The 12,805-nt window shown below is 35.7% G+C and overlaps 3 protein-coding genes across 7 annotated transcripts; all 3 read right to left on the bottom strand.

Annotated features, from left to right (window-relative positions):
* Positions 1-52: 52 nt before the first annotated feature.
* LOC149735398 (chromosome transmission fidelity protein 8 homolog) lies at positions 53-979 on the bottom strand. Its single transcript, XM_089877858.1, has 2 exons — positions 839-979; positions 53-651 (listed from the first exon to the last, which is right to left on the bottom strand). The coding sequence occupies exon 2, from the start codon at positions 646-648 to the stop codon at positions 313-315; it is 336 nt and encodes a 111-aa protein (XP_089733984.1). The 5' UTR covers positions 649-651; positions 839-979; the 3' UTR covers positions 53-312.
* A 1,009-nt stretch (positions 980-1,988) lies between these two features.
* On the bottom strand, positions 1,989-6,647 carry LOC149735397 (uncharacterized). The gene is made up of 6 exons (XM_089877841.1): positions 6,308-6,647; positions 4,534-4,691; positions 4,090-4,264; positions 3,619-3,824; positions 3,020-3,283; positions 1,989-2,626 (listed from the first exon to the last, which is right to left on the bottom strand). Exons 1-6 carry the CDS (start codon positions 6,524-6,526, stop codon positions 2,134-2,136), a joined length of 1,515 nt encoding a protein of 504 aa, XP_089733967.1. The 5' UTR covers positions 6,527-6,647; the 3' UTR covers positions 1,989-2,133.
* Positions 6,648-6,731: 84 nt separating this feature from the next.
* LOC149735396 (alpha-(1,6)-fucosyltransferase-like) lies at positions 6,732-12,546 on the bottom strand. 5 transcript variants are annotated; one of them, XM_089877834.1, is made up of 9 exons: positions 12,385-12,546; positions 11,929-11,969; positions 11,402-11,576; positions 10,647-10,755; positions 10,214-10,451; positions 9,755-10,013; positions 9,460-9,639; positions 8,527-8,677; positions 6,732-7,422 (listed from the first exon to the last, which is right to left on the bottom strand). In XM_089877834.1, exons 1-9 carry the CDS (start codon positions 12,471-12,473, stop codon positions 7,057-7,059), a joined length of 1,608 nt encoding a protein of 535 aa, XP_089733960.1. In that variant the 5' UTR covers positions 12,474-12,546; the 3' UTR covers positions 6,732-7,056. The 5 variants fall into 5 exon arrangements, with proteins under 5 accessions (XP_089733960.1, XP_089733961.1, XP_089733962.1 ...); XM_089877835.1 differs by having other exon boundaries at positions 11,929-11,966; XM_089877836.1 differs by having other exon boundaries at positions 11,402-11,547; positions 12,385-12,544.
* Between the last annotated feature and the right edge of the window lie 259 nt (positions 12,547-12,805).

Raw genomic sequence — 12,805 nt, 5'->3', positions numbered from 1 at the left:
AACTCATAAGCTGGCAGGAGGTGTATGAACACTCGTGTTATTATAACAACTATGGTTTTCCAGCCACGCGAGGAGAAATGAAGTTACATTCATTCTTTCATACTCATGTAATATAAGGTTAATAGTTTTTTTATGCGGTTACTTTAAAAACTTTTTTCCACCATAGAGTGAAAAGCAAGTGCTGCAAAATATAAATAAGAGGTTAAGAAAAACCTATGCCCCAATTTATCACATGTAACTAATATTTAAACATGCAAATATATAACAAAATAACAATACTACAACCACTAAAATATGCAAAGCGTGTAAAGTTTAAACTTTTTTCGGAACATGAATAATTATTGGTTTTGGTCTGAGTGAAAATATAAGTTTGTTCGTAATAACTGCTTTAATTAAATATTCCCGCTGGTCCATTTCAGCATCTTTGTTTTTTACCAACACTGCAAAAGGTTTTTCAAGTTTTTTTACTTTTCCATACAAAATATGATGACCAATGATCATAATTGGATCGCCCTTGCTGTTAAAATGAAGATCTCCGATCTTATTTCCACAAAATCCATTTCCTAATCGAGAATTGAGTTCACCTTGATATTCAACAAGTGTCCATTCTTTCAGTGAGTTCGTTGGTTGTAAAACTATCTGCACCATTTCCTGCGTGTAAGATGGTTAACTTAAAGGCACTAGTGAAAAATCCCTGGTACATAGCAGAATAGGCTGGTGGAAAGTGTTAAAAGTTGATGTTTAAGGGGTTAGTGGTTATCTAACCCCCCTATCTCTTATAACCACTATAGGATTTGTTTTTTTCAGCACAATATTTAGATTTTTACGTAAGACTTACCTTGTCTAATATATAAGTTCGCAACTTTATATATTTGGCGGGAAACTGTGCTTATTTTAAAAATACCCTGGTACTTTCCCTAACGAAGTAATTAAAGTTTTATAAAAATTAGGGATGGAGTGGTTACTTTGACGTCGACGGCGATAGAGCAACACTTATATCATTGATTTACTTGAGTACATACACAAATGTTCGATGTAGCCCACCACGGAATGGCAGTCACAGCAATAAAAAGGACATGAGATTGAAATATCCAAGTTAAACAAAAGTGCAAAAGTGGCCGAGAGATAAGTTAAATGTTCATATCAGCAGTAGGTTGGAATAAACACAATACGAGCTCTAATAAATACGTGCCGACCGAAAACGTTCTGGGGCAAAATATTACTAAACACATTTTGCACCGTTGTCAACAGACAGAGTAGGCTATGACTATGAAGTATTGAAAATACCAGTGAAGTCTCGAGAGTGTTTAAAAATAAACGGTGCACCGACTTCAAAACCTCGTCTTAACGAATGGGTTGAATGATGACTAGCACCCATCAGCTTAACAATTAATTCACTTATTTATTGGACAACACAATAACGATAAAGGAGTACTACGTGGGAGAGATGATATATAGGCTACGATAAACATAAAACGCAAGACATTTTAAAAATTAATCAAGTTGAAATGTAAAATTTATTTTAAGCTGCATGTGGTGTAAAATTGTTTCAACTTACAATATAGGTTTAACATAATGCATCTTGTAATATAAAAATATCGCAACACTGCCACCAATGTATATAAAAAGACAAGATGTGCTGGAACATTTGGTGTTATTCATATTTGTCCGGCGCCGTGCCAAAGTGGTTAGCGCTCTTAGTGCCCCAACCCATAGGTAATGGATTCAAGCTTCGTCGCTGCTACAATTGTTTGCGTAAGTGTCCTTGGGCAAGACACTTAACGGCAATTGCTCCAACCCAGTGATTACTAATGGGTTGTCCAAATTATAAGCCATACATAAAAATGAAAAAGTACAAAAAAAACACCCACAAAGTAACATACATGGTAACTCGTAAGCTGGCACGAGGTGTTAAACCCGTGTGATAACGACTGTCGTTTTCCGGGTAAAGTAATTTACATATATACATACATTTATCCATAAAATAATTTTGATCGTGCAGTAGTAAAAATACTTGCATAATATATATACCTCTACAGTCTACAATATACCAATAAACTGTTTGTTCCTGTTTTATATATTTAGATACCGACACCCTCATCAGCTTTATATACGGTCTAATAAATATTAAATTCAGAATATAACATCGTAAACAGAACGGTCAAATTTAAAATATTTTTTTGGTCTGTAATGCTGAATTACAGCTGTCCAAGAAGAAAATTGAGATCCAATAAATGCCACGCTAGCTGAACAAATTTCCATTTCAATCAAAGAAAGAAACTCATTGTCCGTAGGCCTTAAATCTTTGCAAGCCTGCCGCGGATATTTTGCGTCTAAATACTTTTCCAAATCCGCTGTGGTTAAAACAGGTGTTAACTGCAAACTTAGATTCCGATAATAATGCTTCGTTAACAAATTCGTTTTCACTTCAGTAACAAAGTCTTTTAATTTTGGAGGTGATGCGATGTATACGAACGGTGCAGTGTTTTTTGATTGGTTTAAAGGTGCTATCTCTTTAAGAACTTTCGAAATCCCAACCGCTAGATGGCCAGGGGTGACGGAATTGTTGCAGATGGGATCTGTTGGCTTGGTTAAACATATTTCTGAAACAATTTCCTTGTCATATCTGGTAAAAAAAGTTTTACATTTAACCAGTTGTATATTACTGTGGGGAATGATGGGACATCTTTAGCACATAATATCCAAACATTCCGATCGTGTTATAAACAATTAACAGCAGTTTATGGAAGTCGTGAGGATACGGTTTACTAATTCTTTGAATGTTCTTCGTTTCCTATTAAATGTGACGAGAAAACAGAATGAAAAGGTGTCCCATCTTCCCCCACCACCTACATAACACGCTCGGCCTATCGTACTAAGCATAATATAAAAAATAAACCGTAATGTTATGCTGTGCAGGTGAATAATTTATATATCGTTTTTGCCTTACAAAAAGCACTGAGTTTGGAAGTTAACTTTAGTTAACCGTACATAACGCAAGGACACGTTTTTTACCCACCTCCAATGCACTGCAACAAAACTGTTATTTGCCATGACGTCACGAAGGAATTCGGTGGCAATTTTCACAACGTATGGTGGCCTCCGCGTCTCGTGTTCTATAGCAGCCATTAGTTTGTAAGGATCTACGGTTTCAACTGAGCTTGTCGTCGTCAGTTTAGCAATGCTGGGAATGTCGTAATGATCATGATGCATTCTACCGTAAGTTGAAGACACGCTCAATGACTGGAACGGTGAAAGAAATACGACGCACTTGGCTGTGGAACTATAAAGGAGGAAAAATGTTTTACTTACTGGCCAGATGTTCTTTAATTTTATATTTGGGTCCGTGATGACTCAGCGAGAAAACATTATATTGTCTCATAACATCAGAAACGCCAGAATAAAATGGCCTATAAATGGGTCAAATTTGGCATGGAGGGTTAAAATGGGCTAGCTGCCGTAGTTTGCCACATACTCTCTATATGCAATTTAATACAATAAACTGGAATACAGAATCTGTGTCAATTTTGTGCGTCCTCAACTATGGTTATGGCTAAACTTTATTTGGCGTGGGATAAAATGATTGGAAATTGTCTAATGTTACTGTATATGTAATACTTGAAAATAGCTTTTAAATTTCGGACTTCATGTTTTGTCCCATCATCCACTTCGTGAGGATAAGCTGATATTTCAGGTTTACATCTTGGATCGCTTTTCTTTATAGTAAGTTTTCCATCCACCCCTGGTGTATGTTTGGAGCCTAAAATGTCGGTTCCAGTGGCCCGCTCAGCTGCAGTAAGAGTGCTGCAGACAACAGGACGATTCTGTGGCATGTAACAAATGAATCAACGCTTAAATTCTTAACTAAAGGAGTTATTAAACACAATTATATTTCTCGACCAATCTAGTAGTTAAAAATCCACGAAAGAGTATTATCATAGCATATTAAAGTCAGCACCTCAGTTACTTCGGTATGCTATGGTATTATATAAAAGTAATCTCAGGGGTTAATTATTAACACGAATTTCCAAGCTTTTTCTTTCAAAAAATCCCAACTCATATGCGTACCTATCTTGAATAAATAATTACCTGAAAAACAACTTCAATTTTTCTTCGACATTTATTTTGAAATTGTTCCAAAGTTACCAACGATATGAACCGAGCAAGATATTCTAAGTCAATACGATTAGCAGCATGCACCAAAGATTCCTTCTCAGCTCCAGTATCTTTGTAATGCGTGAAAAATCTTGGTATCACAAGCGTCCTGGTAAAACATGGAAAAATTGCAGGATGTTATTTATAACCATTAACTATGCAAGTGCAGGTTTTTTGAGGACGAAATACGCCTTATAAACAAGCAAATTATGAATGTGTTGTATACAGCATAAAGACAACATGAACAAGAATATACAGGTTCAATAAGAGCCTTTCAGTCCTTTCAGTCACAATACAAACACTTCCTGAATATATATCATACAATTATGTTCCGTATTATGCACCGCCATTTTAATAAATAAGCACAATCCTTTGTACCTGTTAAGCTTAATGGCGACAAATATTGAGTCTCTCAGTCCTATAAGTTGATTGTTCGGTCCCCAAATCAAAAACGGCAGGAGAAATTTGTTTGGATCTAATTTTATCCGTGGTTTGTAAGAGGTTGGTATATCTTTGTTTACATTCAACGTACATGCCTGTTCGAGAATTGGAAACGTTAGTTTTTCTTTAACAACAAAAAATAAGACCCTCTGTCGTATACGTTTCTATATAACGTGGGTTGCTTTGTTACTAATCGGTTCCGCCTTATTTTTTTGGTCCATAGCGACTCAGTTGGACTCCTACGTAAAATAAATAAACCACATTTGTTACATTTAGTTTTCTTATTGAATTCGCAAATAAATCACAAAAGTTTTGTCCGCCAGACTACGTCCGGCATTGCGCATCAGTTTGGAAGTGTTTTAACATTAGTTGTGTTTACTTATTTACAAGGCTGCTTAATTACATGAAATAATAAAAAAATAGTAAGAATATTATATAAAAAAAAACAATAATTAAAATAATAACTTTCATTGCAAATTTGGTATATATTAATTGAAAAAATTAATTGAAACCAGTTTTGCTAACAACAACAACAACAACAACTGAACTTGGGATTAATGTAATTTAAATGCACCCTATGTTACATAAAATATTGGTTAACTGTTTTTAACACAGTAAAATGGTAGAGAAGCATTTTTTTCGTTAAGTTTGTTGCGCAACCATTGTTACGTGTTTGAGGTGTTTGGTCTGGGATGTTACCTTAACGGCCAATCAATCAAACGGCACGGAAAACGACGAGACTTAAATACGTGAGCCTTCAAGCGTGACAATAGTGAACAAAAGCAGTGAAGAAGTGAATAGAAGTGAAACAATGTTAACGAAAACGAATAAAAAACACGATAAAATCGACAAACTGAACCTCCCTCACAACAAAGAGTGAAATAATGCAAACCTAAAACCGCACGCAATATAAAAGTAATTAAGCGTATGTCGGCTCAAAGCCCTCACACCCACATTGTAATACCATGAAGGTTTAAAATGCAACAGTAGAGTTGGACTGTGGTCACTGCAAACATGAGATCACTTTGCGTTGCTTGGGGTACTTTACACGTTGAGGATGGGATAAAAGGGTCCCTGAATAATTAACCCGACTTTATGTTTCGGCAATAAATCTTTTTATGTCTTTGGAATTTGTGCAAACAATGGAAATACTTTATGAAGCATTTGATCAACATTCGATTACTGTCGCGCACTGTTTTCACGATTACGTGTTTATAGAATAGTTTAAGATTTTGTCTCTCTAATTTAACGCTTTTATTTGGATCTGCACGCATAGCGTTTATTTATACGAAACTTTATACAAATGAACGAAAAGGCAGTTTTACACTCCTTGACTACTGGGCAGCATACCCCAAGTTCGACAGCTAATTCTATGATGGGGGGATCAAATGGGATGTAATGAAAAGTTGTCCCATCCTCCCCCACTATATCTTCCGGACGTATCTAGCAGCGGGCTTCTATTGAGATTTCAGAGATAACGAAGACAATACGCACAGCCAGTACAGGATCTGGCGTTTACAATACATACAAGATCGTATGCTCTTATATACGATCGTATGCTCTTAAACAAACCATCATATTGGGCAATTAGTTTCCTTACTGATTTGCAAATAAACCATCAAAGATTCTGTCTGGCAAGATTACATTCGGTTCAGTTTTGAATGTATTTAAATATATACAATGATTTAACAAATGTAACAACATTACTTACGGCTTTTGCAACATTGTAAGTTCTGGTTTGTTTCTTTATCTGCTTTTCCAATGCAAGTATTCCGTCATAATTCCATTTTACCGAAGGACCAACATTATTATTCTTCTGGTTAAAGGAGCCGCTTAATTGCTGCTGTTTTTTATATTTCCAATTAATTCCAATAAAAGTAAGAACTCCTAAAACAAGCACGGAAAACAACAGCTGCCTGTAACGTCTCATGCTCCCACCCCAAGTAACAAAGTGTTAACGTGACATCGTAGGTACGTTTGCATACTGCTGACTGCCCGACCACGATATCATACTGTTGTGTATACGCTTGATTACAAGCAGTGCTTACCAAACTTTTTTTAGTTCGCGGCTCATTTTGACCGACATTTATAAACGACTGTGAATAAATTTTAGATACAGGAAAAATCACCGCATATATGGCAGTTGTGTTTCATATACAAGTATGATAAATCGATGACTTACGTATCCGGCTGTGATCAATATTGAAATCACACATATTATTACGAAAAAAAACATACAGTTGCATTAATCTGCAGAATTTGATATTTTGAAATCAGAACGTTTTCTTGTTTGTTTGATGATATAACCTTTCCAATTCGCAATCGAGCTTACTTATAATTGATATGTATATTCAATATTTTGTATTTTTTATACCAAATAACAGTATTTTTAAAATGTAAACAGCGCAGAATCAGTAACAGTTAAAAAACAAACTATATACCAAATATTTGCCAAAGAGTTTAAAATGAAGGATAAGGTGCAGTCTTAATAACTTTTTTTACTTTAAACATTGGATACGCGCCAAATTTCTGAGTTCTAAAGTTCCTGCCCCCAGATTTGTAACCGTGAAATATTTCCGGCCAAACTTCGATTTTGTCCCCAATTTTAAGCTCAATTTCACACATGTCTTCCATTTGTGAAAGATATGTGGGACTCATCTGCATAAAGGCGCGCTGACACCCATCACGTGTTGGATTGTGGTTCATTATTGCCTCATGAACGCGTATTGGTTGCCCCCAGTAACGATAAGCATGATCGATATTAGTGGTAGTGAAAGTGGGATCCGAGTCGTACTGTTGCTTCATTTCATATACCAAGCGTCCAATCTGTTTTGAATAGAAAGTTTAATTCCATTAGTGAGAGTTTTTTTTCTGATCCTGTATTAAACAATACCCACGGTCTATAGACTTTATACGAAAGCCGTGACCGTGAGGATACGGTTTTATAATTCTGTGTATGTTCTTTGTTTACTTGTATGGGACGTGGAAAAATGGAATGAAATGATGCCTTCCCATCCTACTACATCTGTGGGGTAGGTTATTTATATCCTCGCGTGGCGACATAACAACGTAAATATATTTATAACACGATCGAGCCTAGAGTTATACCACATATAAGTAACATTAGAAGTGATTATTTATATTTTATGCTGACAAATCACCCCTTTGGGGTGAATTCCTCTTATTTGGAGGGTAAGTAATTCAAAAAATCCACATCAGTTGATGATGGGAAAGAAAATTCGGCCGATTGTAGTACTCTACCAGACATTGAACAACTCGTTGCAAAAAGCTATGGCGCATTCGTTGTACTAAATATAACGGATGTATTTAGTTGTTTTCGCTTTTTAATAAATAGGCGCCATATTACACATTGGAGGTAAATCTGATGAAGCATCTTTGTTAAAAGGGTAAAGCATACAGAAAGTTTAAGAACCACTCATCTGGAGAATTAAAAGGTCGAATGAGTGTGGAGTCTTCTTAAAGATTCACACGCCTACAATAGTAGCACATCGTCGTGCCGTGCGTCGTGAATTCGTTTCCTTTTTTTATACAGACGCGCTACTATATGCCATCACGCCTGACAGCAATGGTAAAATACAATCAGTCAGATCTATTACACATATGGTTTGTTTACGCCAATCTACACATTCATAATTTGAATTGAATTGAGTGTAACTTACTTTATCCTCGCGTGGCCGGAAAACGACAGTCGTTATCACACGGGTTTAACACCTCGTGCCAGCTTACGAGTTACCATGTATGTTACTTTGTGGGTGATTATTTTTTGGGGATTTTTTTATTTTTTTATTTATGGCTGATAATTTAGACAACCCATTAGTGACCACTGGGTTGGAGCAATTGCCGTTAAGTGTCTTGCCCAAGGACACATACGCCAACAATGGTAGCAGCGTTTGATATCAGAAAACTCACATTAGATGAAAACGTTCCAACAAAGTGATCGCATTCTACCAGTAAATGAACGTCAGTGACGATTCCTTTCAAACCATCACTGCTTAATCTTGACGAAGTATCGGCGTGGCTTGTTGATTGTTGGTTTGTTATGAACGTAAACTCAGGGTATCTAGCATAGGAAATTAATTAGTTTGTAATTCATCAGCACTGTTGTGTATATTACATTCCGTATGTTTTATGACGCATATATATCGTGAGGTGGTATAAACTAATTCTGTAGAGGGGCTACGTATTATCAGTACAGTTCAACTTATATTTTCAGAATTACCTTCTATATAGGCCCTTAAACAATTTAAACAAAGACTTGTTTTACAACCAAGCCGGTTTGGTAAAGTTGGTTAATGTATAGTACTGTGGGGAAAGATGGGACATCACTAGTACATAATATTCAAATATCCTGATCGTGTTTTAAACAATTAACAACGGTCGATCGTATAAGTGTGAGGATACGGTTTTATAGTTCTTTGAATATCTGTGTTTACTACCAAATTAGACGGGAAAATAAAATAAAAAAGGTGTCCCATCTTCCCCCACTCTACTATATAACTGCTAAGTCACCATGTTGAATGTTCAACTGGTACGGACTGTACAGATAAAATTACACAGAGAAATAATAACACCGTTTAAATATGGCCAGCGTTGCAATTTCCAGTCGCGTCGAACTTTACTTCGCACTCTCGTGGGCATGAAGGCCAAGCCGCACACAACTATGTCGCAGTTCGTTTTACATTTGCAGAAACTTTCGCGGGGCTTATATACTCTTAATTTTGTTTTAAATGAAGTAATTTAAAGTTTAAAATAAAGTCTTGGCTAATTTGGGCTTAACTAACCACGACTTTACAAACAAGAATTAGAAAAGCGACCAAACATTTGTTGTACTCTAGTACTTACACATTCTGCAGCATTTGCATATAATTTAAGTCATCTGTTGCAACGTAGACAAGTTTTGTGATGTTCGTGACGTCATTATTGATGACGTACTTGTCGTACCAATTCGCCACAGGGTCCATGTAAGCTTCCATTCGTTGAAAGTTTGCTTCGTTTGATTTATCCGTTCTTCGAATGTGAACACTGAGAAAAATACCCCTTTTGAGTTTTTGTAATAACGATATGTCCTTTAACAAGACATAGTTCATATGAGATTTTCGAGATGTTTGACTAGTATTCATTATACCAATTCACTTACCCAACTACGGGATGCTTAAAACCAATATCTTGCTTTATAATTTGAACCTCTCGCGTCACCCATGCTTTGGGTCTCATAAGATAACTTTGAACTTGACCTGCCCACCACACAAGAGGATCTCCGTGGATCGGTTTAACGAGAGGATAAAATTCCTCCGGTATTGTCATTGGAGCAAACGGAGTCTGTCGGTCGTGTGAGTCTATTAGAGTCACCTTTACAACTTCTGTATCGACCGGGGTGGGATTCGAACTCTTTTCACCTAATAACAAGAAAAAGTTTGTGTGAAATATATAAACCAAAGGTTTACAATGGTAAAATATACATGAAGGAAGCGGCTGTGATAAACTATCGCAATACGCTTCATGCTTCTAACACAGTGTGGCTTTGTACAAAATCGACTCAGAGATAATGGCCTTTAAGCGAATATAAATAGCCAGTGATTTAGTATTATATACTTACTGTACCATTCTGGTGCTTCCTTCCCTCCAGTAATATTGTTGCATGTTTCACTTAGTGGCATGAAGACTTCATCTAACCCAGGATAGTCAGTGATTGCCTTGAGATCCCATTGCATTACTCGATTCGTACCGATAGCTAGAAACAAGCAGACGCCGTAATGATGAACCAAACAACCGAAGCCGCATTTTGCTTCAACATTACAGAATAGTTTCTTTGCTCTGCGACAGTTTTTCTGGTTCTGGAAAATATTATTTTGTCAAACCAATTTGAAAGAAATATAGGCAGGTATCTATAGTGTATAGCTTAGTTTGAAAGCAGCAATTTCGGCATAACATTGCTATGAGCTTGTATTAGATCTAATGCGATGCCATGCAACAAATACTCTTTTCCTTGGATTAGTATACTTAAAATATATGAGGGCTAAAGAAGTTACTTGTGTGTGTTGTATCAGATGTTGTGCTCTACGATTTAATTCACGAAGTTTGTAACGATCGCCTTCCTCGTCTTTGTTGTTTAACAGCGTCATTTCATTTATTAAGGAACTTGTAATAAAATACGAATCAAAGTCACCATTATATACATTATGATTTGTGATATGATGATATATAGCAGGGTGGAAGAAGACGAAACATCTGTAGCACATAATATCTAAATATCCTGATCCGGTTTCAGGTTGTATAATTCTTTAAATGTTCTTTGTTTACTCCCAAACGGAACGAGAAAAAGAATGAAATAGTGTCTCATCTTCCCTATCCTACTATATACATATTTTATATTATATAGTCAGGGTTGAGAAAACGAGACACCTGTGTAGCACATATTGTTTAAATATCCTGATCGTAAACAACTAACAACGGTATATATCAGTCGTGAAAATACGGTTTAAAAAGGTGTCCCATCTTCCCCCACTCTTATAAAATATCACAGTGGTTATTAAAGTGTAGCTCGTTCTTCATAATATTTGCTAGGACATAATGAGCTCAATAATATTTTCAATAAACATTCATTTATTTAGACTTTCTATGTTCGCTTTGCGAAGAAATATCTGTTTGAAATGTCAAGTGATGTACTCTAATACCATAGTATCACTTTAGTATACTATGATACTATGGTAATACGTTATAATCGGTAAACGCTTTTAATTTTGGCTACATTATACAATTGATTATATAGAGGATTTTTACTTACTTTTCCAATGGAATTAACAGTCGATCCCAGTTGACCAACCGCTGAACTAAATCTTTGTTTTTCTCAGCCAATTTGTTCATATCGTGATTAAGCAGTTGTTGAATTTGAAATGACTTAACGATGACGCTTCTGATTAAACTTCGCACCTTAAGTCCATGTTTTAAGCTTTCTTTTACTGCGCATTAGTAAACAAAGCATGTTTATATATTTATAATAATAAAATATAACAGACATATAGTAGGGTGGGGGATGATGGGACACATTTAGCGCAGAATATCCGAATATCCTGATCGTGTTTTAAACAATTAGCAACAGTCTATGGGAGTCGTAAGGAAACCGATTTGTATTTGTTTAATTTTTTTTTGTTTGGTACCAAATGTGACCAGTAAACAGAATGATAAGGTGTCCCATCGTCCCCCAACCTACTTAAGAAACTGCTATAACGTGTAGATGTACAAGCAAAATGTCTTTATGATTACACTGCACGCGATTACATGGCATATAGATATCATCAGTAATTTACTCACCGCTATATTTATTTCCGTAAATTGTATCATCACCTTGTCTACTGTACAAATAATAGAATCGAATTAAACTTATTTTAGGAGTTATAACTTAGGTAATAAATAATTATATATAGTGGGGTGGGGAAAGATGGGGCAAATTTTTAATCTATTTCTCGTCCTATTTTGTAGTAAACAGAGAACTTTCAAAGAATTATAAAACCGTATACTCACATCCACATAAACCGTTGTTAATTGTTTAAACCACGAACAGGATGTTTGGATATTATGTCCTAAAGGTATCCCATCTTACCCCACAGTACTATATGTTTAATACGTTGATTTTATGATACAGATAAATAGGCTTTGGGTCTGTATTTTTATCACCTCCATGCTTGTTCACTGGATTTGTATCAGGAAAACTTGAATACCAATATATACAACACTTTGTAATCATACCGCTTAAAACTATGAACTTACCTTGCAATAAAACATACATGGAGAGTTACGCATATAAATGCTACAACAACTAACACAAAATATATCTTTTTAAAACGGACAGTAAACATTTAAACTATTTAAAAATGTCACTTCAGTTTAAACCCAACTATAAGCAAAACGGCGCAAGCCACAACCTTCTCCCAATTTGATAAAGTCACTTAACGCCTTAGGCCTTTAACGATTTCTAAACTGTTTTTCTGCAAACGAGTAACAAGGGTATGCCGCTACTGTAATGACCGGCTTTATTTTTTCTTAATCGAAATGAAATGCCCAAATAAAAGGAATGCAGCAAGCTTGGTCTAGCCTGCAACACAATACGACTTAGGTAATTTTCATTACAATCATATTTTTCTGGGCAAATGCCCGTGCAACAAAAAGTCAATCTAGATTCAAGCCTGAA

This window comes from Ciona robusta, chromosome 5, assembly GCF_009617815.1.
Source record: "Ciona robusta chromosome 5, ASM961781v2".
NCBI classification, from domain to species: domain Eukaryota; kingdom Metazoa; phylum Chordata; class Ascidiacea; order Phlebobranchia; family Cionidae; genus Ciona; species Ciona robusta.
The sequence above is the reverse complement of the archived record's forward strand: the minus strand, read 5'-3'. Positions and strand labels throughout refer to the sequence as shown.